Source organism: Cololabis saira, chromosome 19 (assembly GCF_033807715.1).
Source record: "Cololabis saira isolate AMF1-May2022 chromosome 19, fColSai1.1, whole genome shotgun sequence".
Taxonomy (NCBI): Eukaryota; Metazoa; Chordata; class Actinopteri; order Beloniformes; family Belonidae; genus Cololabis; species Cololabis saira.
In genome coordinates, this window is record NC_084605.1 from 39,952,884 (window position 1) to 39,976,679 (window position 23,796).

At 46.1% G+C, this 23,796-nt stretch overlaps 1 protein-coding gene across 1 annotated transcript; it reads right to left on the reverse strand.

The window, feature by feature from the left end:
- LOC133419672 (heparan sulfate glucosamine 3-O-sulfotransferase 3B1-like) lies at positions 1 to 22,714 on the reverse strand. The gene is made up of 2 exons (XM_061709025.1): positions 21,861 to 22,714; positions 1 to 3,639 (listed from the first exon to the last, which is right to left on the reverse strand). Exons 1-2 carry the CDS (start codon positions 22,469 to 22,471, stop codon positions 3,021 to 3,023), a joined length of 1,230 nt encoding a protein of 409 aa, XP_061565009.1. The 5' UTR covers positions 22,472 to 22,714; the 3' UTR covers positions 1 to 3,020.
- Between the last annotated feature and the right edge of the window lie 1,082 nt (positions 22,715 to 23,796).

The window sequence follows — 23,796 nt, forward strand, 5'->3', positions numbered from 1 at the left end:
TTTAATGCTTGATGATAGCACAAATAAGTGCATTTTTTCCCTAAGCAAACAAATATTTGAGGACATCGGGACAGCAGGAGCGCTCTTGGTAAACTAAGTTAAAACACTTGAACTCTATTATTATATTAGGGAAAAGGAATGTTATAACATCTCCCTTCGTTCAGCTAAAGTACACCCTGTTCCACTAGAAGTGCTTACATCTCAGCTTTTGGTCGATTTTTCCCGTCAACATATCCGGCCTGAGCACCCAGATACCATTTATTCAGCTGAAAGCTGATATCTGCACGCGTAATTTACCATGAAAACACTGTAGATTTGAAGGAAATCAAGGAAATACCAGCCAGACGCAAGAAACTTTGGTAAAATATATACTTTCTTTATTTCTTCTTACAAAGAAATATTATGAATGCTCATTATTTAATCATCTAGAAACATATGTTCCATTTTCCTCTTGCACTGTGTAAAATTCTTTTGACGTACATACCACAAAATACTTGATTTACACGTCTTTTCCATTTTTTGTATATACACAGATTGACTAGTCTAGATACATATTATATGTGGATAAGACAAACATTTCCAACAGTTTTAGAACTCAGAACAGGTTGAATAAAACTCAACCATAACCGATGCAGCAACGTGGAGCAAATCCACGAGTGCAAGTGTTTTTCATTTTTCAGATATCCCCCTCAGTGACGTGAACGAGTTCCCAAATCGAAAGCAGTACTCCTCGTGAGTTTGAAAGGAAAACGTCTGAATTACCCTCCAGAATATTCGCTTTTTAAGAGAGATCACCCACAAAATTCTTTTTCTTTCATAATTAAACACCGGACTAAAGGGGGTAGTTTGGGTTGACGAAGGCTTTCTCTTGAAAAAAAATAAAATAAAAATACAGTGTACTGCTACCAACCGCCGGTTTGAGGCTAAACCAGGCGGATGGTTTTGAACGGAAAATGAGAGAAGCAGCTGGAGTAGTCATTATCTGTTTTCATGGCAGGAGCAGGCTAATTGTGTTGGATTGGTCGATTAAAGAGGCACGACATTTTCTTAACTTCAAAAGGACAAACAGACAAATAGAACTTGTCCCTAAGTGGCAATGTGACCTTTAAAATTGATTGGAGGGCTCTTGGTGAGGATAGCTTGTGTACATTCAGTCTGGGCTCTACGTAAACAACGGAAACCCCTCTGTAGATGCTGCAATCCCTTCCCATGATGCCTGCGTTTACACACAGACCCCACGCGCTAGAATGCATAATGTTGCACAGAATATCACAGCAAAACACAATTGCCACGCTGTGCATTGATGGTAGCGTGCCACCCGCTGTAGAAACACCGCATCAAAGAATGATAACCGTACATATTTGCCTTCTTGCATATCAAGAATTCAAGTAGAACGAAAAAAAAAAAAAAAAGAACTGCAGAGATTAAGCTGTTTGAAATATGATATTAACCTGAAGTGCTTTTTCTTTTGTTGTTGGCAACAGGTAAAGATTTAAGATCTGCTGTGGAGGCTGGAAACGTGAAGATGACGAGGGTGAATAAGGCATAAAGTACACAGGCCATGCATGACGGCACATGAGGTTTGGAGATGACACCAGAGGTTAGACACAGAACCCCTGCCTGAGGCTTCTCGTGCGCTGTGAGCACTTCACAAAAACCCCTCCTGTTCCTTTCATCTCCCCAGTCTGGGATCTAAGACGGCGCTCCGGTGGACGTCCTCCGTTTGAAGAGGCGCCATTTCACTGAGGCGCAACCAAGTTGCTGCTCGTCTGTCATCTTTTCTATCTTCATGCTTGATTTTGGCCGATATGCATCTGCCGCCTCACGCGAAGGTTCTCCGTCGTGCCGTGGAAACCCCCCCCGACTCTCCGAGTGCTGGCTCCCCTTTCCTCAACAAATCAAATGCCTCTTGAGGAAATTTGATTTGGTGGGACTTAGTGCGACCTCTGAACTGGACGGCTGGGGCGTGAGCTGGTTCTGAGCCAGCACGGAGAGCGCAGGCTCCATCGATCCGCCAGTTACCTTTAAGCCATTAGCATAATGTTAACATGGGCCCTTATGTGGTCTGAGATGGGACTTAGCGTTTGATGGATGGGTCTTTCATTAAAGCAGGCAGCAGGAGCGCTGAGAAAGAAAGGGCAGCTGTATGCTTTAAGCATGAGTGACACAATGAGTATCAATTAGGCCTATTGATCAACCTGTTATTGAGTGGACCGGGACATGAGATGTCCTGCTTTGGCTGACGCCAGCGTACGAACACTGGACCGCCTAAAGAAACTGAAACATACGGAAGAGTATTGGGGCCATGCAGGAGAAAAAATATTTGAGAGGGGAAGATTTTTTTTAATTGAGCACTTCAAAAAAAAAGTTGAAATGTCAAAAAAAGTCGAAATGTCGAGAATAATGTTGAAATACAATTTCAAGAATAAAGTAGAAATTTCGTGAATAAAGTATATACATTTGAACTTTTTTCTCGAAATTGTACTTCAACATTATTCTCAACATTTCGACTTTTTTATCAACATTTCGACTTTTTTCTCGAAGTGCATAATGAAAAAAAAATCTTCCTCCTCTGCCTGGCCCTAATACTCTTCCCACTCGCACCGTTTGAGGAGGGCGGAGGTAAAGTTATGACGCAAACACAAATGAGAATGCACATGGACGGGTGTGAGCACTCTGTACCCGTAATGTAGAGCTGTTGTTTTCTCTCACACCGACTTCTACCACAGTTATCGCTGATTATCTGCGTTACGAAGCACTGATAGATCCACCGGGTCTGCAGGAGGATTCAAACCTAAGATGAGGAATGTTAAAAACACGTGGGTCGGATGTTATGTACAAATATGGTTAGGCAGCTTTGTGAATTAATTGCTTAGAAATAAAAAATAAATTATTATAAAATAGATTTCTGTACATTTTACATATATAAAGCAATATCTCCACATCTTGCCGTTGAAATACAGAAAGAAAACAACTTAAATTTTAAGAAGAAAAAATAAAAGTTTTTCATGACTTTCACATCAATCCCAACCAAAGTTTTGCCCGGTCATCTGGTAGAACTTCATGTTGAAGGGCCGGTAGAAGTCCCGGAGCCTCTGCACCACCTCCGGGTGGATGTTGGGGTGGGTGCGTCCTTTGGTTTTCCCCAGGCAGTGCGGCTTGCTGCTGCCCTCGGCCTTCTTGAGGCACGGGAAGCCCTTGGTCTGGTTGAAGTAGAAGTGTTTGTCCGTGATGATCCTCTTCAGGCCCAGGAAGTCCTGCACGCGGCCCAGCTCTCCGGCCGGGTCGCTGATCAGCCGCTCGCCGCTCACAAACAGGATCTGCTCCATGGGGAAGTACTGCAGCCAGTTGTCCAGGTGCTTGGCGTAGATGCCGATCTGGATGGCGCTCCACGACGTGTCGATGAGCCCCGTAGTCCTGTTTTTGAAGGTGAGGCTCTCGAAAGAGGGAATGTCGGGCTTCTTAGAAAGCGTCTGTGTGTAGTCTGAGATGGCTCGGGTGACGGGGTCCCTCACTACCACGATCAGCTTGGTGTCCCTGGACATGGCCGAGATCCTGGCCGGAGCCTCCCTGGTCACAAAGTAGCTGGGGGTTTTCTCCATGGTGATCTGGCCCTCCAGGGTCTTCGGCATCAGCTCCCTGCACCAAGGAAAAGAAAGACAGGTTAAAAAAGGGGTTAAGAGAAGGGTAAGGCAGAGAACGGTCTTGCATAATGTAATCAGGTTGATGGAGTGCACTGCGTTCTGCAATCAATGACTCAGTGAGCCTGTTTAGCCTTATTATAGGGCTTGAAAACCTATTAGTGCAGGCAGCTCTCCAACATCAACAACCTCACTCAGTCGTAAAATGCCTTATTTCTAACAAAAAACAGACAACCATTATTTACTGCATAATCAAACACAGTCTTAAGGAAGTTTCTAAACATGATCAAGCTTCAGGCCAAGAGCCGATTTGGCTCTCAGCTTGGCTCACTCTTGAAAATATTCCTCCATGTGAAGACGTTTAACTTGCTTTGCATTCATTGCGAATACTTTTGATGAAGCTCTTTTTAGTTTTTAAATGAGGTCAGAGTTGGTGTCCATTATCTAATGGGATCCCTGCTGGGTGTAAAGTTCCCAAGTGGTCAAATCGAGACACCCTACGCTACCAACCACACGGCATAGCTGTGCCACGGTGCCCCGCCCAACGTGAAGCCCGCGGAAAAAGGAGAAATAAAAAAGACTCAATGGTTCTGAAAGATGATGCGGCTTGTTTCTGATCGAAAACCTGTTTTTTGACAAGACTGGCTTGGTTTTAAGGGGAACATTGGCTAAGGGACCTCATACAGCAAGCTGCACTTGAAAGTAACTCTTTAATAAAAAGGGAATGTGCTCTGCTCTCTCAGCGTAAGGTTTCAGATAGGTGGCCAACCACAGAGTCTAGATCATGGTGGAGGCGATAAGAGCCGTTTGACTGACATTGAGAAATGTATCACCTTTCCCTCTCCGGCCCCCCGAGCAGGAAGAAAACCAGCCTGCGCAATCTGCACGGGATCAAATGTGTTCCTGCTTCGTAGTGGAGGGAAGGGGTTCAAATTTTGGGCCGTAAGGCCGACTGCACGAAAGCTGCTTTTGCACATTACCCAGGAAAAAGCTGCGTGTGACAATCGAACCAGTCATCAAACTGACTTTACCCCGACACGGACTCGTGTAATATGAGAACGCAGCAGGTAATTGTCAGCAGGATACACTGCACATCAGCAGGCATCAGACACTTCCCTCCCACGTCGCACGTGTTGCGTGCAACATGCAAAAACAGACAACTTAAGGGCAAAGACCAACCTGATTTTTTTCTGTATAATTTGAAATCTGTATGCAGATTATGCTAAAAAGACAAGACAAAAAAGAAAAGAAATACAACTGCAAATGAGCAGGTTTAAGTATTCAAAAGAGGAGAGACAAAGGAAGGAGGCTCCAACTGAGGGGGCTGATCTATCAGGGTGAACACACTCAGAGATAAGATTTCTGTTGTACCCTGAAGCCTGCCTTTGTTGTTAATGCTTTAACACTGATATGGCATTGTGTTGACAAAACTGTGGCGAGGGATCCCATTCAAATCTGTTGTAATCCCGAACAATACGTTTACACAGCGAGAGGTAAAATATGCTGGAACCAGAATACCCAACACTTTCCGTGCACCCAGAGCTCCAGTCTCTCCGCTGAAGCTTCGCCGACTACTCTGCAGACACTGGAAGAGCTGGAATCTAGTTCAAGTCCATCTAGGACATGGTTAATTCATGTAACATCAGCACATATTTGCGTGCAAGAACCTCTCCGACTCTCTGGGGAGAGAGGAGAAAACACACCCAGGGTAATGTCAGGTAGCCAATGAGATGCTCCATGGAAATGGTGTCGGCAGATTTGCGTAATCCTAATGCAGCACTAGTGATCTAATTATGATAACATCATCTTGATTGCTGACACATCCCAGTGGTGAATGGCGCCAATGGAGGGAATGCAAGGCTGTTCCCAAAAGCTCATTAATAGCTTATTGAAATCAAAACAGATACCGTATGTGGTTTCATGTGAGAGCATGACCGATCTGGCAAACCCTTTCTGCAGACAAAAATGCAAACAACACAAGAGCACAAGTGAAACGATGGGCAGTAACGTCAAACTGTTTATACTTGGTTCCTCTCGAGCATCTTCAAGGAGCATAAACCGAACATGCTTGACTTAAACTGCATCCTATTCCTCATTCTCCTGATGCACAGCGGTGATAGTGCGTAGCAAGCTTTTTGTCATTCCTTGTGCCAACATACAAAAAGAGTGCGGGGCCAAACGGAGGAGGCAAAATGGCTCACCATCTAATCCGATTTCAACATGACAATGTGGCGTATAGATAGGGAGGAGGCCGGAGTTACAATGTGCATAGTGATAGATTATGCTGATCCAACCTCAGGGAGTCCTTTTTTTTATTTTGATTTTTTTTTCTTCCTAAACATCTAGAGATGGGGGTTGCAGAAAGAATAAAACACGGGGATGGTCACACAGCGAGAGGAAAAAAGAAAGTGGAGAGGAAACCCTTAAATAGCGCCAAACTCACAAGAGAAGGACCCCCGCCCATAAAAAGGAAAAAAGGGGGGTGACACCGTCCACCTCTGACTTTGCCCACTCACACTGCCAAATGGAGCCAAAAACAAAAAGTAGAAAAGGAAGGAGAAGAGGGGAATTTTAGTGAGACAAGTGGCTCTTGGGGGAACAATGGCTATTATGTTCCTTTTTGATTTATGAGGTGCTGCTTTTAGAGGTTCTGTCAGCAAACAGGCAATTCGGTGACACCGGGCTCCTCTCTTTTTCTGCTTTTCTTTCAAAGTGAACCATTGTCCGTCCCCCCCCCACACACACACACACATTGAAGGGGTGTGCAGGGCAGTGGTCATGGCACAGGGGCGGGGATGGGGGCAGGGTAGAGAGAGAGAGAGGAGGGGGGGCAGATAGAGGAGGAAGGGGTGCTCACTGGCAGATGAGAGGAGCACTTCTTCATGCTTCAACCTCAAGAGAAGCCTTTTGGCGAGCTCTTGAGTGAAGCGTGTGCCAAAACTGCCCTGCAAACAACACCCTGTTCCTTTTAGATAACAGCAACTCTGCAGGGTCCTGCTGTCTGCCTAGGAACAATCGCACGGTAAACAACTAATATCATGACTCAAAGCTCAAACTCAAAGCATGCTCAGGCTTCTTCCAGGTTCAAGTTTTTTTCCTGCTCTTTTCCTCTCTGCACAGGGAGTGTTTCCAAAGTTGAAAGACACAGCAAAAGCACTTTTAAGACAGATAGCAGAAGCCCCCATTGCATATCTGCATCAAAGGAGGGGGCAACAGAGTGGCCCTTTGGCCCGCGTTTTCTTCCAGTCTTTATCGTGCCGGAGCTAAACGGGAGGCAGGAAACGGGTTATTTCTGTCAGACGCCTCTGCCTCCCCCCTGTCACGTTTGATTCGATGATAACGGGCTGCCGCAGAGCCGCCTGCGTCGCAGCATCCCCGACACAACCACTACTTTGCTGGTAGACAAAAGCCAATAGCTATTTGCCGCGTGTCTGTCAATTCTCCTATTTGATACAAAAGATTTTCAGTTGTCTCACATGTCTGGCTGTTGAAAAGCATTTGAATCTCAAATTAGGGTTAGTGGATTTGAATGCAGCCAACTCAGAGGACATTTTGTACCTACAAGCAAAGGAAGGGTGCAGTTTTTATTATTTTGGGCTTTTAAATCTGGAGCTGTTTCTATGGATTGAAGGGCGAGTACTGTCTTCCTATGGGAGGTAACACCACCCTGAACAACAGCGCGCTCTGAAAGCAGCCTCAAAACCAAATCAAATCTTAGTTCTGGGAATTTTTCTTCCCCACTTACCCGCCACCCCACCCACCCCCCCTGCTCTATTTTCCACTGATCTACAAGTTTCACTCGACCCCAAACAATCAGGGCTTGAGGTCCGGTGGCAAAGTGACACTTCACAAGTGAGAAGAAGGAGCGACAGAGAAAATCAGAAAAAGAAATGCTGAATGGCTCTCTGTCTTCTCCAAGGGCCTCTTAACCGAGCCCCGAGTCTTGAACTGGTGTGGTGGATGTTAAAGTGTTTTCAGGAAAAACAAAGAAACGGCTTCATTCCTCCCAGAAGATAAGGATCTTGAGCTCTACTCCCTCAGTGGAAGTCAAACGTGTCCCCAGTTTGATCTGTTTAACCCTGCAGATGGCAAGCATTTGAACTTAATGTGCAAACAGTTACACTCTGCATTTCATAAGACAATGCATGGGAAACGATGCAGGATAAAGCCCTTTCCTGTTATTTTAAAGAAGAGAATAGAAAATAAAGGATGATAAAAGCATTAATTCATGGATGAGCTGCTGCTGGATAAAGACTGTTCACAAAACACACATGAAGAGGCATACACCCTAACCCTAATGCACCCTAACCTTACCCTTATCACGTGTGCTCTTCTGCCGACTCACTGAATATTTCAAAAGTATCATTTAAACTCGCACAGAAGCCAGACATTTTGAAAAATGCTCCACAGTGCCTGAAGTCTGACATTAAATCAAACCACAGAGCATAGCTTTGGCTATAAATTCAAAGCGTGAAGAAGATGGTTTATGGTGCAGCCACCCGAGCCACTCCGCATCAGCCAGGGAGAAGCGCTCACTTTCAAGCACTTGAACTGGAGTCCAGGTGTTAGCATGTGGACACTTACCACTTATCAACATTTCATTTCCTGTCTGAGAAGAACCAGAGTCCCCTCCTTGAAACTGAAATCTTGCAGGAGTGTAAGCTAAAGTGGGGGGTTCATGTTTCAGGTGGATACGTGTTTGGATGCTTTTTACCAAGTCCCCATGTGTCCGTGCACGTTTAGCACCTGTCTGTGATAATTCAGCTTCATAAACTCTGTCAGACTACAGTTTCAAATTAACAGGCTTCACTGAGTAAAGGTGTCACTGGAAACTCATGAAGGTGGCGGAGTGGAAGCCCCTCCAGTATTAATAATTAATAATTCAGACTGGCCTAGTAACGCACACCCAAACCTGGATGGAAGGGCTTAGAGGATGGAGCACGCCATCCAGCCCATCAAGCTGTCTGACAGCTAAAGTCCTCCTCCATTATTATAACTGCTGTTGTCAAAAGTGCCTGCCATGATTTCCACCCAGTATGCATCGCTTAACGTGTACGCAATCAGTTTCTAAACTCCTGCAGCAACCGGAGCAGCCGGATAGACTGGATTTGAAGGAACCCAAAAAAAGGTTATGATAATATTGGGTGGTTTTTCTGGCCTCCAAAGAGGAATATTGAAAATCTGCAATGAAAACATCTTTTATGAATCTACGGATCACGTAATATACTAAAAGGAGTCACTGCTCTGTAGAAACAGGCTCCCTTTGGCATCATGTAGAAGGCACAACCAGAGTAACTCATCAAAAGTAGCAGAAACAATCTAAATGTTTTCCACTGCTCCTCGTCATGGACAAAGGACTTCCACAGATCTATTACGGCGGATGTCCATTGGATGCGACAAATTGCTCACATCGCACGGATCCCATTTATTTTCTATGGAACGTAAAGTGGTGTCTTTATTGCGCACAGATCTTGGGAAGGCAGCGCGTCAAAAGGTTGAGCACTGCTCAACTTTATGCAAATGAGGGCATCCAGCGCTAAGCGGTTGTCCAATCAAAGTTGACGTTGCGTCATTGCAAACAGGAAGGTCCAACGCTGCATGGAGGGGAAGTTAATTGTTGCTGTTCATCAACCTGCCATGTTGACATCCTGAAGTACTGAGAAACGGATTTGGTTGGAAAAGTCGGGGTAATTCACTGCTCTGCTGCCTGAACACCGGGTTCACCCACTGGCATTTTTCTCGCCGGCCTTAGACATGACCAGCCTCACGTGAAAAAGGATTCGCCCGATGCAATCATTTTTGGAAAGACAGCAAATGTGGTTTGTTCTGCTTGGAAGCATGAGAATTCCTTCTCGGCATTTCGCACCACTGCGTCTTCATCATTTTAGAGCTAGATAGAAAGAGAAATTGCCGCCATGACAGTAAAAGTTATTGTTACTCAACATTTATCAGTCCCAACTCAGATTAGGCTCTGTTGCCGTGTCTGCTAGATAACAGAAGCAAATAGGAGGAAGTTCATCACTGATGGACACCATGCTGCAGAAATGAACCTGCGTCGCCGCGTAACATCCGTGGTTTAATTAACACAAATCAACGGACATGTATAGACGCCAACAACAGGATAGGTTATAGGCTACAAGCGTAGTTAAACCATAGAGCCATAAAATACACTCTTAAGTCCTGATAAAGTCTTTATCAGAAGGTCTCAAGGGGAATGAATCCCACTTCACATCTGGAGACAGCTGGGATCGGCCCCAGACCTCCTACAACCCTGAACAACAGGAAGCAGGTACAGAAAGTAGACGGATGAAGGAAATGGTTCACAAATCCACCTTAAACTCAGTGACACTCTGACACCCAAACTCTGAGGGCAAGATCTGGAGCCCCGGTCTGGGTGACGAATGCAGCTCCCAGAGCCCTGAACTCCATCAAGACGTTGCAGGATGTCAGAGCGGCCTGGGAATCTGCTGACCCGCCGAGTAAACAAAGCAGTTAACCCGCGCGACGCAACCCTTCCATCCGTCATGTTTTTGCTGAAACCAGGGAGTTAGTTGCAGAATGCGCCTGAGAACGTATTTGAAGAGCGAGAGTGGAGGATGGAGACAATGAATCAACAAGCACTTGTGGTTACAGACCATCCAGGCTGGTTTCGGGCGCAGACCCAGTCTGGCTTCAGAGGTAACATCAGACACTCGTCAAATAGACTAAATAAACAGAAAAGTATGGACTGCATGTATGTCTGCACATTGTCAAAAGATTCAAGAGAGGCTGAGAGATTCCTCCATCGCGGTTTCCTTGTGATGGGCAGCACCATAAAGGCATAAGCACAAATATATTCTCCTTTATCACCAACTATCGTGCTTCCTACTCCGAAAGCCTGTAATGCAGTATATCTGGTGCCATTTGGCACCTTTGGGGGAACAACACAGGAATGCGTGGAGCCACAAGGATCTTCCAGGGCTGGAACCACATCGGCCTGCGGCCATAGACAACTGTCTGGGACTGCCGAGCGTTAATAACCCTGCAGCGAAGCGAGGGAGCCCACCATGTGGCATGAATAAAACAGAGGAGTTGGTAAAAGGGATGGCGGGTAGCAGAAAATAGCAATACCTCCTCCTCATCCACTGAAGAGTTGGGAGACAGCATTCCATCAGAGGTCCTTTTTTCCCTTTTCCAATGCAAAATGTTGCCAAGAAAACTTTATTTTGTTAGTAAGAAAAAAAAACGTTGATGGATCGAGGCACATAGTGCAACATCTCACCACTTTGTTTGACATGACAAGTCACCAGATGCTGCCACAGCAATCAGGCTGCTGATTGTGCACACCTCAAGCAGCAGTCTCCATCCGCCGTCTTTGGTGACATCATCCCAGAATTTGTTTAGCGGTGGTAATACTCACTAATCAGCGTGTTTGCTCGCGATGTTTGCCAAAGGTGTTAGCCCATAGCTAGCCACACATTCCAGCACTCCATCAGCATCAGGGTGCGACGGCCCGACAGACGGGGCCGAATTAACCGATGAGGAATAAAAAAAGAAGAAACAATAAGGGCGAGCAACAATGAGGATCTGCGGGCGAGGACTCGTGTGTGGGTGCGAGCGAGCGAGTGTTTCTGTGCAGGTGTGCAGGCAGAAATCAGCCCGTCTGACGGATTTCCTGACACTTGACATGCACCAGGAGGCACATGACGCCTTGATCTCACTACGGCAAAGCTGAATAAAAGATGAAACAGACTGGAGAAGAACATACATGTCACCACCCCCACTCCCCCGACACACACACCTACACACACACATGCAGACGGCGGGAGCTGCTTTGCATCCTGTTTGAATTGGCTGTCATCCGTAACAGGCTGCACACCCTTTTTTGAAGACAGGTGAACTACACTGCAAGTACGAGAGCGAGGGGATTTCCTCTCTGCTGCATGTCACTCATTGAGCAGGAAACCGTCTTCCTTTATTTAGCCCCCATTACTCATCCTGCAGCTGTTGCTGAAGGTTAATGCTTTACAAATTCCTGAAGACAGCCTGGTACCCAACATATAATTAGCGATAATGAATAAAATAGCACCGGGTGTGACAATTAACCTGCTCCTTCCAGAGACGGGAAGCGTGGCATTCCTGAGGTAATCCTGCACTCTTCTCCGGACTGAGCGTGCCTGCTGTGTTTTCAGCGTTACCTGGCGGCCACAACCGCCCCAGACGTTTTGGGCCTCAGCGTTTACATCTTTGGGGAGTGGCGGTGCAGCGGCCACATTATTTTTCGGGGGAAAACCTGCAGCACAGCTGTGTGAGTCACAGCTAAAAATCCAAGACAGGGATTGTGCTGCGTACAGCAAGAGACAACCAGATAATACAGGAGACATGACAATAACTCACTCGCATAAAAATGGAGAAATCCACAAAGCTTAGAAAGCAACAGGATATTTCAGAGGATCTGTTTGGGAATGGTTGCTGTGATTTTCCAAAGTGTTGATGGGTTTTGTGAGAATATTCCTCAACCTGAAAACTCCCATGTGGTGTTTGACGTTTGCATGTTCTCTCTGGGTTTTCCCCTCATCTCTCAGGGTTTCTTTCTTCTTTTCCCTCCCGCACTCTTGCTTCTTTCTCCAGTCTAAGGACGGGATTGTTAGATTGACAGGTGATTTTTAAGTGCCAGTGGGAATCAGTGCAGACTTATGTCCTCCCCCCGTGAGCGCATGCGGCCATGGGCCACATCAGATGGGTCAGTTGCTAGAAAGTTAATCTGTTTTTAGGATTTCTGAATCCATGGTTTAGTTGTAATAGCTGTTAGCGTTTCATGTCGTCCAATTTGTTTTGTTTTTTTAAACATTTCAGAAAAAAAAACGGTTTTCTTGTGTTTTCTAAAACATGCCATTGGTGTGTCTTGTCTTCGCCTTTTCGCCAGCGTTGTTGTGTTTCGCGCGCCAGAACAACAACCAACACAGCATTTTGGCAACAGGCAACACTGAAATATTACGTTTGTTTTGTTATTTTTTGTTGTTATTGCAACTATTATGTACGATGAGAGCCAGAAAACATGACATGGCCTCAATTTGAACGAAATGAAGTTGGATGATTGGAGGTTGAATCATGTTGTTTACAGTTCATCATGATTAATGCAAAATCCTGTACTGTTTTGTTACGGCACTTTTGGCAACTTGAGCGCACTAAAATGGTCCTCGCTATAAAAAGGAACTGAGCTATGTCAAAAAAATAAATAAAAAAGTGATTTGGAGCAGCAAGCGAGCTAAGGTGGAAAACCAGCCTCAAAAAGACATATGAGGACTCACTAGTTCCAAAGCTCATGCACACCTGACAGGCTGACAGATCTTTTATTTACAGAGCGTTCCCCCTGCTCTGCTCTGCTCTGCTGCTCTGGCCGGCTTCACAGCTTGTAGTGGAAGCGTAGCGTTGCAGGCATTGCTCTGCAAACCCCTGCACGCGTTCAAAGTAGCCACAGGCCTCAGCTCGAGACAAGGGTGCACACCCAGACTGCTTTTCTTGCAGCTTCGTGCATAGATTGTCTGTAATAGATGGAGTTAGCCTCCAGGCGTAAAACAAAGTCGATGTGAAAGAGATTTAATCATTCGGTTTGATGTGCAGCAGGGAGCGACCCCGACAGAAGACCACTTCCTTATCAGTGGATGGTCTTCAATGAATTATGCTCCCAGTTAGTGTTAAGTATCGATAAGTTGTGATCCTCCTGGGATGTGTGTAGTGCTCAGTCAAATCCAATTCCTCATTTTTATGTCCACTTGCATAAGAGCAGGATGGTAATAGACAAAATGCATGACCAACATTTTCTTTGAAAATATGGGTTTTAGGTTAAAGCAGCATTTTTGCTGAGATTAAGAGCAATTGAGACTGCAAATAGGTATGTTTTCTCACCAGTAAATGTGGGCTTTTGTTGCACAGGGCCATAATTTATCCGAACGCTTCGCTCTGTAGAGCAGAACTTTGGCCTTGCTCTTCAATCAGCGAGAGGACTTACGCAGTTCACACTGTCAACACGTGGATATGACAGACCCTGCGAGGGAACGAGCTCCCGTCGCTCCACCCTCCTATTTGCAGCCCTCTGTTGCTACGCTCGCTCCCCTTCACCGTTCTGGCAAACTAATCATCGCTGGTCGACGTAAAAATGCATTTCTACCGGTGCCCCGGCGTGGGAATGCCGGAGCGCCGTTAAACCAGCCCAGAACTCTTGGCACGTGTCTGAACGTGACTGACATGTATTTATGTGTAAACGTCCCACACTCCGGCAGTAGCCGCTGCCAGGGAGACACACCCTCGTATTTAATCATGCTGTGGTAATTTATTTGGAGCGCAGGCTTCATGATTTTGGAAAGAAGAAAAAAAAACATATGAACACACCGCCTGTCATTACTGACATGTTCACTTTCAACACAGTGATCAACATTTATTATTAAAAAAACGGTTCATTTCCATCAACTCCAGCTTTAAACAGCATAAATCAGTGGGCTTTTGCGTAAGATTTAACAGTTAAATTGCTTTAGTTATATTTTTCTCTTTTTTTCCAAATCAAATTTCCCAAAAGTGCGTTACTAACTAATATTTAACCCTGTAAATATCCTATTTTATCTCATTTGAAGTGTTTACTATATATTGAAATTAAAATCACCCCCAATTTTGTCTTTAAGAGTTTCTAAATAATTATTTTTATTTGTATAATTATGAATACATGTTTTTATGTTACTTTTATGATTATATGGGGGAGTCCAACGGTCTCAGAAAGTCATATCAAAGATGGTATATCTGGAATGGGATTAAATATCCTTTTGAGGTTTATTTTTTTGTGCAAAATGTGAGTTCAGAGTGGATTTTTGATATCAATTGAGTGGTTGCTATGGTTTCCAGAGCTGCCTGCTGATTGCAACCTGTTAAACACTGAGGAGAAAATCTGCACATGGTGCAAAATAATTGGCGCTGAGTGGAGTGGGGCCAGGTTGTGTTAAGAGGCGAGGAGTTTTTACGGCTCTTGTGAGAGCGGCCCGGCAGCTCTGGGACTGCATGGAAATGGAGAGAGTGACGAGTGTCGAGCAGCCGCGGTGGAGAGACGACTCGGGGCTTTCTAATGAGCTCTGCTCTTTTACTGCCGGGCTGACGGAAACCTCGGGGGACCTGGGTCGCGCTAGGAGTGTGTGTTTGAGTGTGTGTGTCCTCTCTCCCACAGGCAGCCACTCTCCCACACCCCTAATGGTTACCTCTGGGACTCTACCTGGGACAAGTGCAGCTTTACCGCCATTGTTTACTCCGTCTGTCTCCATCTTTCCTTTGCATCTCTGTTTTTCAGCAGGAGTAATAGTGAGTAATTAACCAAACCGTATCTGCGGGTGCTTTCCCGTAGCCTCCGAGTAAACCTTTCAAATGTGCCAAAGATTGTTTTCTTCAGCAGCAATGAATGGCCATTAACCCCAGAGGGAGGATGTCTGGTTCTGTTCTGACATGTGCAACAACATCCCAATGATCAGCTCATTAAAACAGAGCCCGGTTCACACACGCCACAGAGGCAGCGCTTGTTCGCGGCTCTCCCCATCCCACACCTCAAAACTGCTCCTTTAGAGTCGCGCTCGCAAAAGTTTGATTTAATCCCTAAAAGGGGGGGCACTTGAACACACGAGTCCTCTAACAATAGTTCATACTTTTCTCCAAATGTGTCAATGGCGACTTCCTGTCCTCCTTCACTCATTCCTTGTTGCCGTCAGTGGCTGCTCCAGCCGACCCGGGGAGGCCAAACTAATGTCGCTTTTCCACTAGTACCTACTCAGCTCTACTCATCTCAGCTCAGCCTGGTTTCTTTTCCATAACAATTCATCACCTGCAGCAGAAGTAGGAGGTTGGAGAAGCTGCTGTGACGTATTTGATTGTGTATCTAAACGGAGAAGACAACAACACTAAAGATGTAGAACCTGGAGGAGATGATAGATGTGCTGCTGGGTCTGTGGTTGTGTTTGATATCAAGTTAAAAAATGAGAGAGAGAGAAGCTTCAAGCAGCAACGCTTTTTCATTTTTTTAGTTTGTCTCTGTGCTGCTGAAAAGTCAGCTGGAGCCGTGAGCAGCTATGAAGAGACAGAGCTCCTGGTGGATCTGGTCGTTCCTTATCTCCGTCTAGATCCCTTTTTAATTCTCTCCTCAGCACCAGGTTTATGAACATCTGACCCTCAGAGTTGGATCATCAAACAGACTTTTGCTGCCATTGCCTGTTGAATAAAATGAACAAGAATCCGTCAGAGTCTCTTTCTCTGATTTCCTCCTCCTGACTCAGACGTCTGACTCCAACCCCCCGACCAATCGGTGGCCTGTAGTGTGATGATGTCAGATACAGCCCACTCAGCAGCTTAGAACCTCGGCAGAATAGATACAGAAAAAGTATCTACTCGGCACGTTAGACTCCTGGTGGAGAAGAAACAAACTGAGGCGAGTGGAGTCGGACTGAGTAGGTTCTAGTGGAAAAGAGCTCCCTGCTTTCACTATCAACCACTTGTAATTTGGGGATAAAAGCTGCCTTTTCTCTCATTCCTCGCGGGTCACCGTGGCCCGGTCCCTCTGCGTTGACCAAAGGAGGGGGGGGGGGGGGGGTGGGGTCAGTCAGGCCTGCAGCCAGCCCCACCCAGGACTGGACGAGGCGCGGGTGCGTGACATGTGACACTATTCTTACACATGAGCGGCACAAATGCACAGCTGGAGAATGGGGAGCAGCATTTCGTACCGGGGGAGATGTTTCCCGGGAGGAGCTGGGAAGTGGAACTTCTGTTGGGTTTTTGTGTTTTCTGTGAACCTGCTGTCAGCTGTAAGCCTCGGCTGGCCGGGGGCTCGCTCCCCACAGATCCGCGGGCTTCCAGGAATCAGGAAGCAATCAGAGAAGCAAAGTATCTCATGGTCTGAATTCCGCATTGTTCTCCACACAACTCCACCAGACACTCTCACAGAAACATCCTCCTCATTTGCATCATGTGGCAGAGGTTTAAAAACCATCTCCTGCAAGCTTTAAAATCCCCCACGGGGGTTGTAGCTTCCTGGAGCTGGCTGTGGCTCTGCAGATGGTCAACACGCACAAGCAGACGTGGTTCTGACCCCCGTCAAAGGCCCTTAACCCATCTCTACACATTACATCCAATCAGGCCTGACTAATCAATACTGGCCATCCCAGAGGAGCCAGGGCTTGCTGACATTTGTCTACAAGGTCTGAGTGTTTCCGTCTTTTGTGACTGCAGATGAAGATTATTTGCGGCTTCCCAGCTGAGCCTGTCCGAATCCTGCCGTGTACATTTATTGAAAAGCGCCTCGGACTCTCCACAATGTATGCAAACATCAGCGGGCCATGTTTTGTTGGCCCGATGCCTTTCAGTGCCACTCTATAGAGCCAGGTGGCCCCTCTGGCCCCCGAGAGGAAGGAAGGAGGGCGAGGTCAGTGGCAACAACAGAGCGGATGGGTCACCTACATGGAAACAGGATCGCTCCTGTGGCGAGCAGATAAAAGCCCGTGCAGCCATCCAGAACTGTCCTCGACACGGCCAGGAGACGCAGCCTGAAAGCCGTTCAAGAACCAGCAGTGGGGGTGGAGGGAGATAACGGCGCAGACTTCCGCCAGCGAGCCAGGTCTGATAGTGGGATGGAGTCCCCCCCCCCAACTCCTCAACAATGCCCCACTTGTCCTTTTGTGGCTCTGCAAGTAGCTCGCGCTGACCCTGCTTTGTAATTCTGTTTACCTCCACAGTTTTATCACAGTGTCCATACAAAGGTTGAGCGGGAGACATCCTGCTCAGGGATGGCGCCGATCCCACCCCACCTGGGTCTTTACCGTAATTGGAGCTCAACCTATGACTGGAAACCATCAAAAACTCAAGACTGTACAGTTACCACGTATATTGCATGCTTTTTCCAAAGTTGACACGATTTCCTGAAGTCTTAACGAAACGTCTCAATAATATTCGGTCAAAATACTGCAGAACTAAAATGCAAAAGCTTCCTTTTCGAACATTCAGCAGCTGGTTTAAAGGGCACATATCGTGACTACTATTGTTTGAAATGTCATTCAGTGAGCTCTTTGTGTCTCTGTGACATCACAGACCCAGATCAGCAGATCACTTCCCTGTTTTTAGCTTTAACTTCACTGAATTTCAAACGGTTCTACCTTCTCTAAGTACGTAGCACCGGCACACCTGATGGCATTAGGAAACTAACTCCACCCCCTTTAAACCAGCTGCTATGAACACAGCTGAAAAGGTGTGGTTGGAGAGGGGGCTTTGTGTCCTTATCCATGCAGTAGTTTGACCAAAAGATGTTAGACTTTACATGACGACTTCAACAGATTTCATCAGCTTCAGAAAAACAATTGCATAACATTTTTAAGGGGGGGAGGGTCAGCGTTTTAATTCCGCTTTAACCCCTCCTCCTCTGTGGGGGTGTCCTTTCTTTAAATTCTGCCAACTTACAGATGGAATATAGGAAGATGTAGACTGTGGATAATTTCATTGGGTCTGGGTCTGTGATGTCACAACCTCCAGAAAATCTTAATGATACATTTTCAAACCATACAAAGTGACAAAGTTATGTTACTTCAAGTTTTCGAGTTGATAGTCACTTTAAAGTCCTAAAATCTGCACTCTCAACTTAAAAAATGGAATAACATATCCCCTTTAAGTATGCAGACATAAACAACAACTGCTGACGTGCTGCAGTTAATTTTAACTCCACAACAGTACACATTTGTGTAAACTCCGAGTACACACTGACCGGCCGAGTGTGCAGCTTCTAGTTTAACGCTGCGGCCACTCAGGCAGGGCGGCGGGCGCTGGCGCTGCCCAGGCCCCGACACTGAGCCGCGACACGACAGCAAAACCACAGCACGGCAATTAAATATCAAAGCCCCTTCAGAGGCAATACGGATAAATGAGTTATGAAAAGGGCAACGTGCAGCAGACACTCTGACAGGACGACGTGAGGGCTGCAGCCAGCAGAAACTAGGAGTAAATAACACTGCTCTGGTTTAGGAAGTGTTGGGCTGATCTGAACAGGTTTCACCGGGATCGGAAGCAGCTCGACATTTATAATAAACAACGGTAAAGTAGCTTAATATTTAGAAAAGACTGAAACTGAAGTGAGACTTCAACGATGGCGACTGGAGTACTTCTCCATGACCTCAGTTACTTTGCGGTTTCCTTGCCTGTTTCTATCAAATTCCCAGACTTTTTCCTTGCAACCAGCTTTATTAAAAAAATCACAGATTAAAAATTAAATTTAACACACATCCTGAAGTATAAAATGTTCCCCTGAGCTCTTGTTCTGAGTGGATTCGTAGGAATGAACTCGGTAAGTTTGCTCTGTGAGTTGATAAGAGGGAGATACGTGTATTTTTTTCCATTGTTATCAGATAACAGCAGTTGCACTTTCACCACGCCACGAAAACAGGTGCAAACAGAAATAGTGAAGCCGTGTCCTGGTCTCACTCAGTCACACTGGCCCGCTGAGCCCCGACTCCCCGTCTTTGTGTGTCCGGGAGTGTGTGTGTCCCTTCAAGCCAGTTCATGCATGACCTCACTGTGAAAATGTGCACCTCCTGATATAAAGACCCCTCGGTCAAACGCATGAATCCCGTATTTGTCTTAGGCACAAATAAAAACTGTCAAGGAACAGCAGAAACCCCACACTCGGGCTTGTTATCTCCACCTCCCTCTCGTTCTAAAGCGGCTACTTTTCCGCTGTTTTTCCTCTGCTCTTTTCTGCTCTCTGTGGCCGCGTTTGCTTGGTGGAATTCCAGCGGCCAAACGTCCGTCCGCCGGGGGAGGCCAAGATGGCGCGAGCTGGCCGCAGCAGCAGTGGACGCCAGGGCGATTGTGCAAATGAGCAAACAAGGAGAGGTGAGTTGCACAACCCAGACGCAAACACACCCCTAATGTCTGCAGGAATGACGGCCATCAGGGCTGATTTACTGGAACTTCACGCACTTTTTCTTCTGTGTGGAAAATTCCAGCTCAGTATCTGTGGTCCTAATGGGACAGTTAGGAGGATCAGAACTGAATACAGTACTTTTTTCCTTTTTCTGTCCATCCTCACATGAAAAAAAAGGACACGCTAACATTTTTCTCCACTACAGGGACTGCTAACTCCATCTGTTTTAGTGAAACATACATTTCTTAGAATAAAAATCCGTCAAGACGGATCTCACTGCTCCAATCTGAGTAAACTCCTGTCAAAGAAACGCCAGTAAACTGATGTTTGTGACGCACGACCGCCTCTATTTAGCTACAGAGAGTCATGTCCATAGTCTAAAAAAAAAAGTTTAGTTTTGAAGACAATATTAAAAAAATGTAAATGTGTTCATCTTTTCATTTTTTTTCTCAAGTCACAAGTTCTTCACAGTTTAAAGAGTATTTGATTTCACGTCCTAAAAAGCCAGCCGTCACTTTTCCACATTTGTGAGTCTGAAGGAGCTGGAAACTCTGTAGGTGGAGGTCGGGTTGAATAACGGCCAGCCTATACGCTAAACCGGTAAATCTGCTTGTAATAAATCAGCGTTTGCATCGCAGGAGGCTCATGAAACGTCACACAAATCAAGGGGCTGTGTCTTTATTTTAAACGCTGCCAGCACTCGGCTCCCCCTCGGCTCTTTTATCCCCCGGCCTCGATGAGGTGGAACATTGTTGGGCCCCCTTTCCATGTCCTGCACAGGCCATTTATCGGCTACAATAAGGGCGTTAATTTGAGCAGCAAAGGAATCTAAAAGAAAATGTATGAACTGATCAGGTTCCTCTTGTTTGCGTGTGAAAGAAAAAAGAAGATCTGATATCTTTAAAAAAAAAAACTCTTCTGAAGATTTGAAAAGAAAAAAAAGCTCAAAATGCAATTTACACAGCTGGTCAATAAATTGATTTGCCATCTGCTTCTTATTAGCTATAATTCAACCTTGATTAGGCTATAAAACCAGATTATGAGAAACACCAGTGTAATCAACTACTGATAAAAACCAACTGAATTATAAAGCCACTAAAAAGAACTGGAATATTTGTAAAACTCAATTACAAACTATTCCATTTGCTGATAGGCCAGCTAATAGAGTAATTACGTCCAACAGTCCGTCTGCTCTCATTTCAAGGCTTTGTGGTGGAAATAAACAGGATAAAGTTCGTGTATCCACCCCAGAAGACGTCAAAGGTTTTTTGTTCAACAGAAGCTTTTCACTTTCTTCTTTTCTAACGTTCAGAGACACGCACACGCATCAAACGTGGAAACACTTTCAGCTTAATTATCCCACAATCAAAACAATCAATGCCATTTTTTTTTCTTTCACCATTTTAAAAAAGGTCAATCCAAATAAATGAGACCAGTCGGATTTGCGCAATTTGTCCACTCAACCTTCGGCCTCCTGCTGCAAAACGAAGTGCAAAACATGGGGGGTTGGTGGATAAAAGTTGGAGCGTTTTTGTTCTTCTTTTTTTTTCTTGTGGTGGTTTATCTGTCCCGGGGCGCTCATAAGTGTGATTTAGTGAATTAAATCGAGGCGAAATGACGCCTACGGCGGCAGGCTGAGGGTGCAGTGCTGCGCTGCGTCCGACAGAGATCACTGCGCATCGCAGAAGCGGCGCGCCTTTACGCGCAGCGGTGGTGGAGCTGATCTCTCACCAGTGGAGCTGGTTTCTCTGGAGCTGATCTCTCTGGATCTGGTCTCCCTGGAGCTGGGAGACCAGCTCGGGAGACCAGCTCCAGAGAGATCAGCTCCACCACATGCGTAAAGGCGCGTCGCGGCGCATCTTTACGCACAGCGGCGGTGGAGCATGATCAAGGTGGAATCTGTGCAAGGAAACAGTTTGAAAATGTCTCCTTGTTGGCATGAGACCGAACTTAAAGTCTGTTCATCCAGCTCGGTATTTAATATTAAATTAATGTTCATGCAAACTGGATAATGTCTGATAATTAGTGAGATGTGGTGAACTTTTAAGGGGCTCGAATCACTGTCCTTATAAACCAATGGAATTGTTCAGCTTGATCTAGTGTGGGAATTAAAATAATAATAATAAATAAATACATGAACTAGAGAAATAGAATAATTTATAAAAGCCACAGAGCGTATTGGTGATATCAGCATCACTTCCCTGCAGCGCTGCAGCCTCGGCTGCTCTTCTGATGAGTCTAAAATCTCCTAAAATTGGTGTTTACTGTTTCAGAAGATTAAAAGAGGAATAAAAAGGCTGCGTGTTCACCTGTACCACTCCAGGCCGTTGTCGTAGTTGCGGTCGAAGAAGTGCGGCTCTGCGCCCACGGCGCGGATGTCCGGGTGAACCCGCAGGAACTCCAGCAGAGCCCGGGTCCCCCCCTTCTTCACCCCGACGATCAGAGCCCGGGGCAGCTTCTTGGAGCCGGAGCCGTTGGAGAAGCTGGACATGGCGCTGGGCTCGGGGGCCCGGGACTCCCGGTCCGGGTCCCGGTCCGGCTCCGGGTCCGAGTCGTCCAGCAGGTCTCTCCTGGAGGCGGCGGGGCGCACCGGCACCGGCGGCTCCTCGTAGTCGCTCTCCACGTCCTCCCAGGGCTGCGGCTTGGCCAGCAGCCTGGACACCAGGTCCGGCTTGGCCCCCAGGGCCCCGGGGCCCCCGGTACCGGTGCCGGTGCTGCCCTCCGCCCTGCGGCCCAAGGCGGAGCTGGAGCCCGGCTCCAGCAGCAGGCTGCTGGGCACCGTGGCGCAGGAGCCCACGCAGGAGTAGAGCAGGTAGAGCCAGAGCAGGAACATGATGCTGAGCAGGACCAGCTTCTTCTTCACCGGGCTGCTGGACCAGACGGCGTGCACGCTGTGGAAATAAAGCAGGCTATATTCCATAAGCCTTTCGGGGGGAACTCAAATCCCAGCAGCGGCGCATATTTGCCAGACTCAGTCCCGGTGCCACCGCAGCAATCCACGCGGAATTAAACTCATGGCAACCAAAACAAATTTGAAAAATAAAAAACCAAACAAACAGGGGAAAAAAATACTAAACTGAATATAAAAATGGGAATATCCGGGAGTGAACGGGCATGGAGGAGTTATTTGTCATAGTCTCAGCTGATGAGAGCGCGGCTCAGCCTCATCGCAGGTTTGCAGCGCGCTCGCGCCGCCGCACAGCGTTTTATACCAGGCGCGCGCCCGAGTGACGGCCGGCGGCGGCCAATAGGAGCGCGGGACGGCGACGCGCAGCCCGTCTGTTGACAGAAGCGGACCAATCACAGGGCGGGGGGCGGGGCCAGCCGTGGGAGCTGGAGTATGGAGATGAGGCGTGTGTGAGTCGGACCGCTGTCAGGGAAAAGTTTCTTATGAGAGAATCCACTTCGGTTCCTAAAAGTCGCATCCGGAGGCAACATGTAGGCGCGAGCTGAGGTGAGACGATGACACAGCCGGGGTTATTTATTACACCTTTAATCATTTGGTTAAATTTGTGTCAACTTCATTATTATAAGTAGCTGTACTTTCATGGGGAAAATAAACAAAATAAACCCCCAAATAATTAAATAATAAACCTGAATAAACGAAGAACTTTATTGGCATATAATTAACCAATAATTATACATGATAAATTATAATTAGTGATCAAGGTGAATGGTTAAATAACTTTGTTACGTTTGTTAGTTAATAATAATATGCGTAGTTTCTATTTTTCAATTTCGATTCAGTTTTGTAACTTATCGGAGTAAAAAAAAAATAATAAAAAAGCTAAACGTCCGGTAGTCGGAAGTTCAGCTGGAACTCAGAGAATTGAATTAATTTAACATCCGTTTTAGTATTTTTTTTAAATGTTATTTAGGGGGGAAAAAACTACTTCACTGGCATACATGGACTTGGTGTTGAAGTAGAAAGCGAGAAAGAGATACAGAGAGAAAAACAGACATGAATTGTGTTTTTGCTCTAATTGCCCCCCAAAAAGTCTTGAATGTTAATTTATTCCTAACCAAGACTGTTTTGCGTCAAACTGAAGAACTGCTGGCCCACAACCCCCTCCTCACTTATACATGGTAAGACACACTTTTATTGTCATGCTATCTAAGAAAATTGGAAAGCTCTGAAAAACTCTCAAGCATAAAAATGCCCAACACTGAAAACAAGCATTTAAACGGAAATGCTGTTTGAGTGTTTTTTTTTTTTTTTTTTTTCATGTGACTGATTTAAAACAG

Coding starts and splice junctions, on each gene's coding strand:
- LOC133419672 (XM_061709025.1), bottom strand. CDS start 22,471: ATGGAATATAGCCTGCTTTATTTCCACAGCGTGCACGCCGTCTGGTCC. Junction 3,640..21,860: donor AACGGCCTGGAGTGGTACAG/GTGAACACGCAG, acceptor TCCTTGGTGCAG/GGAGCTGATGCCGAAGACCC.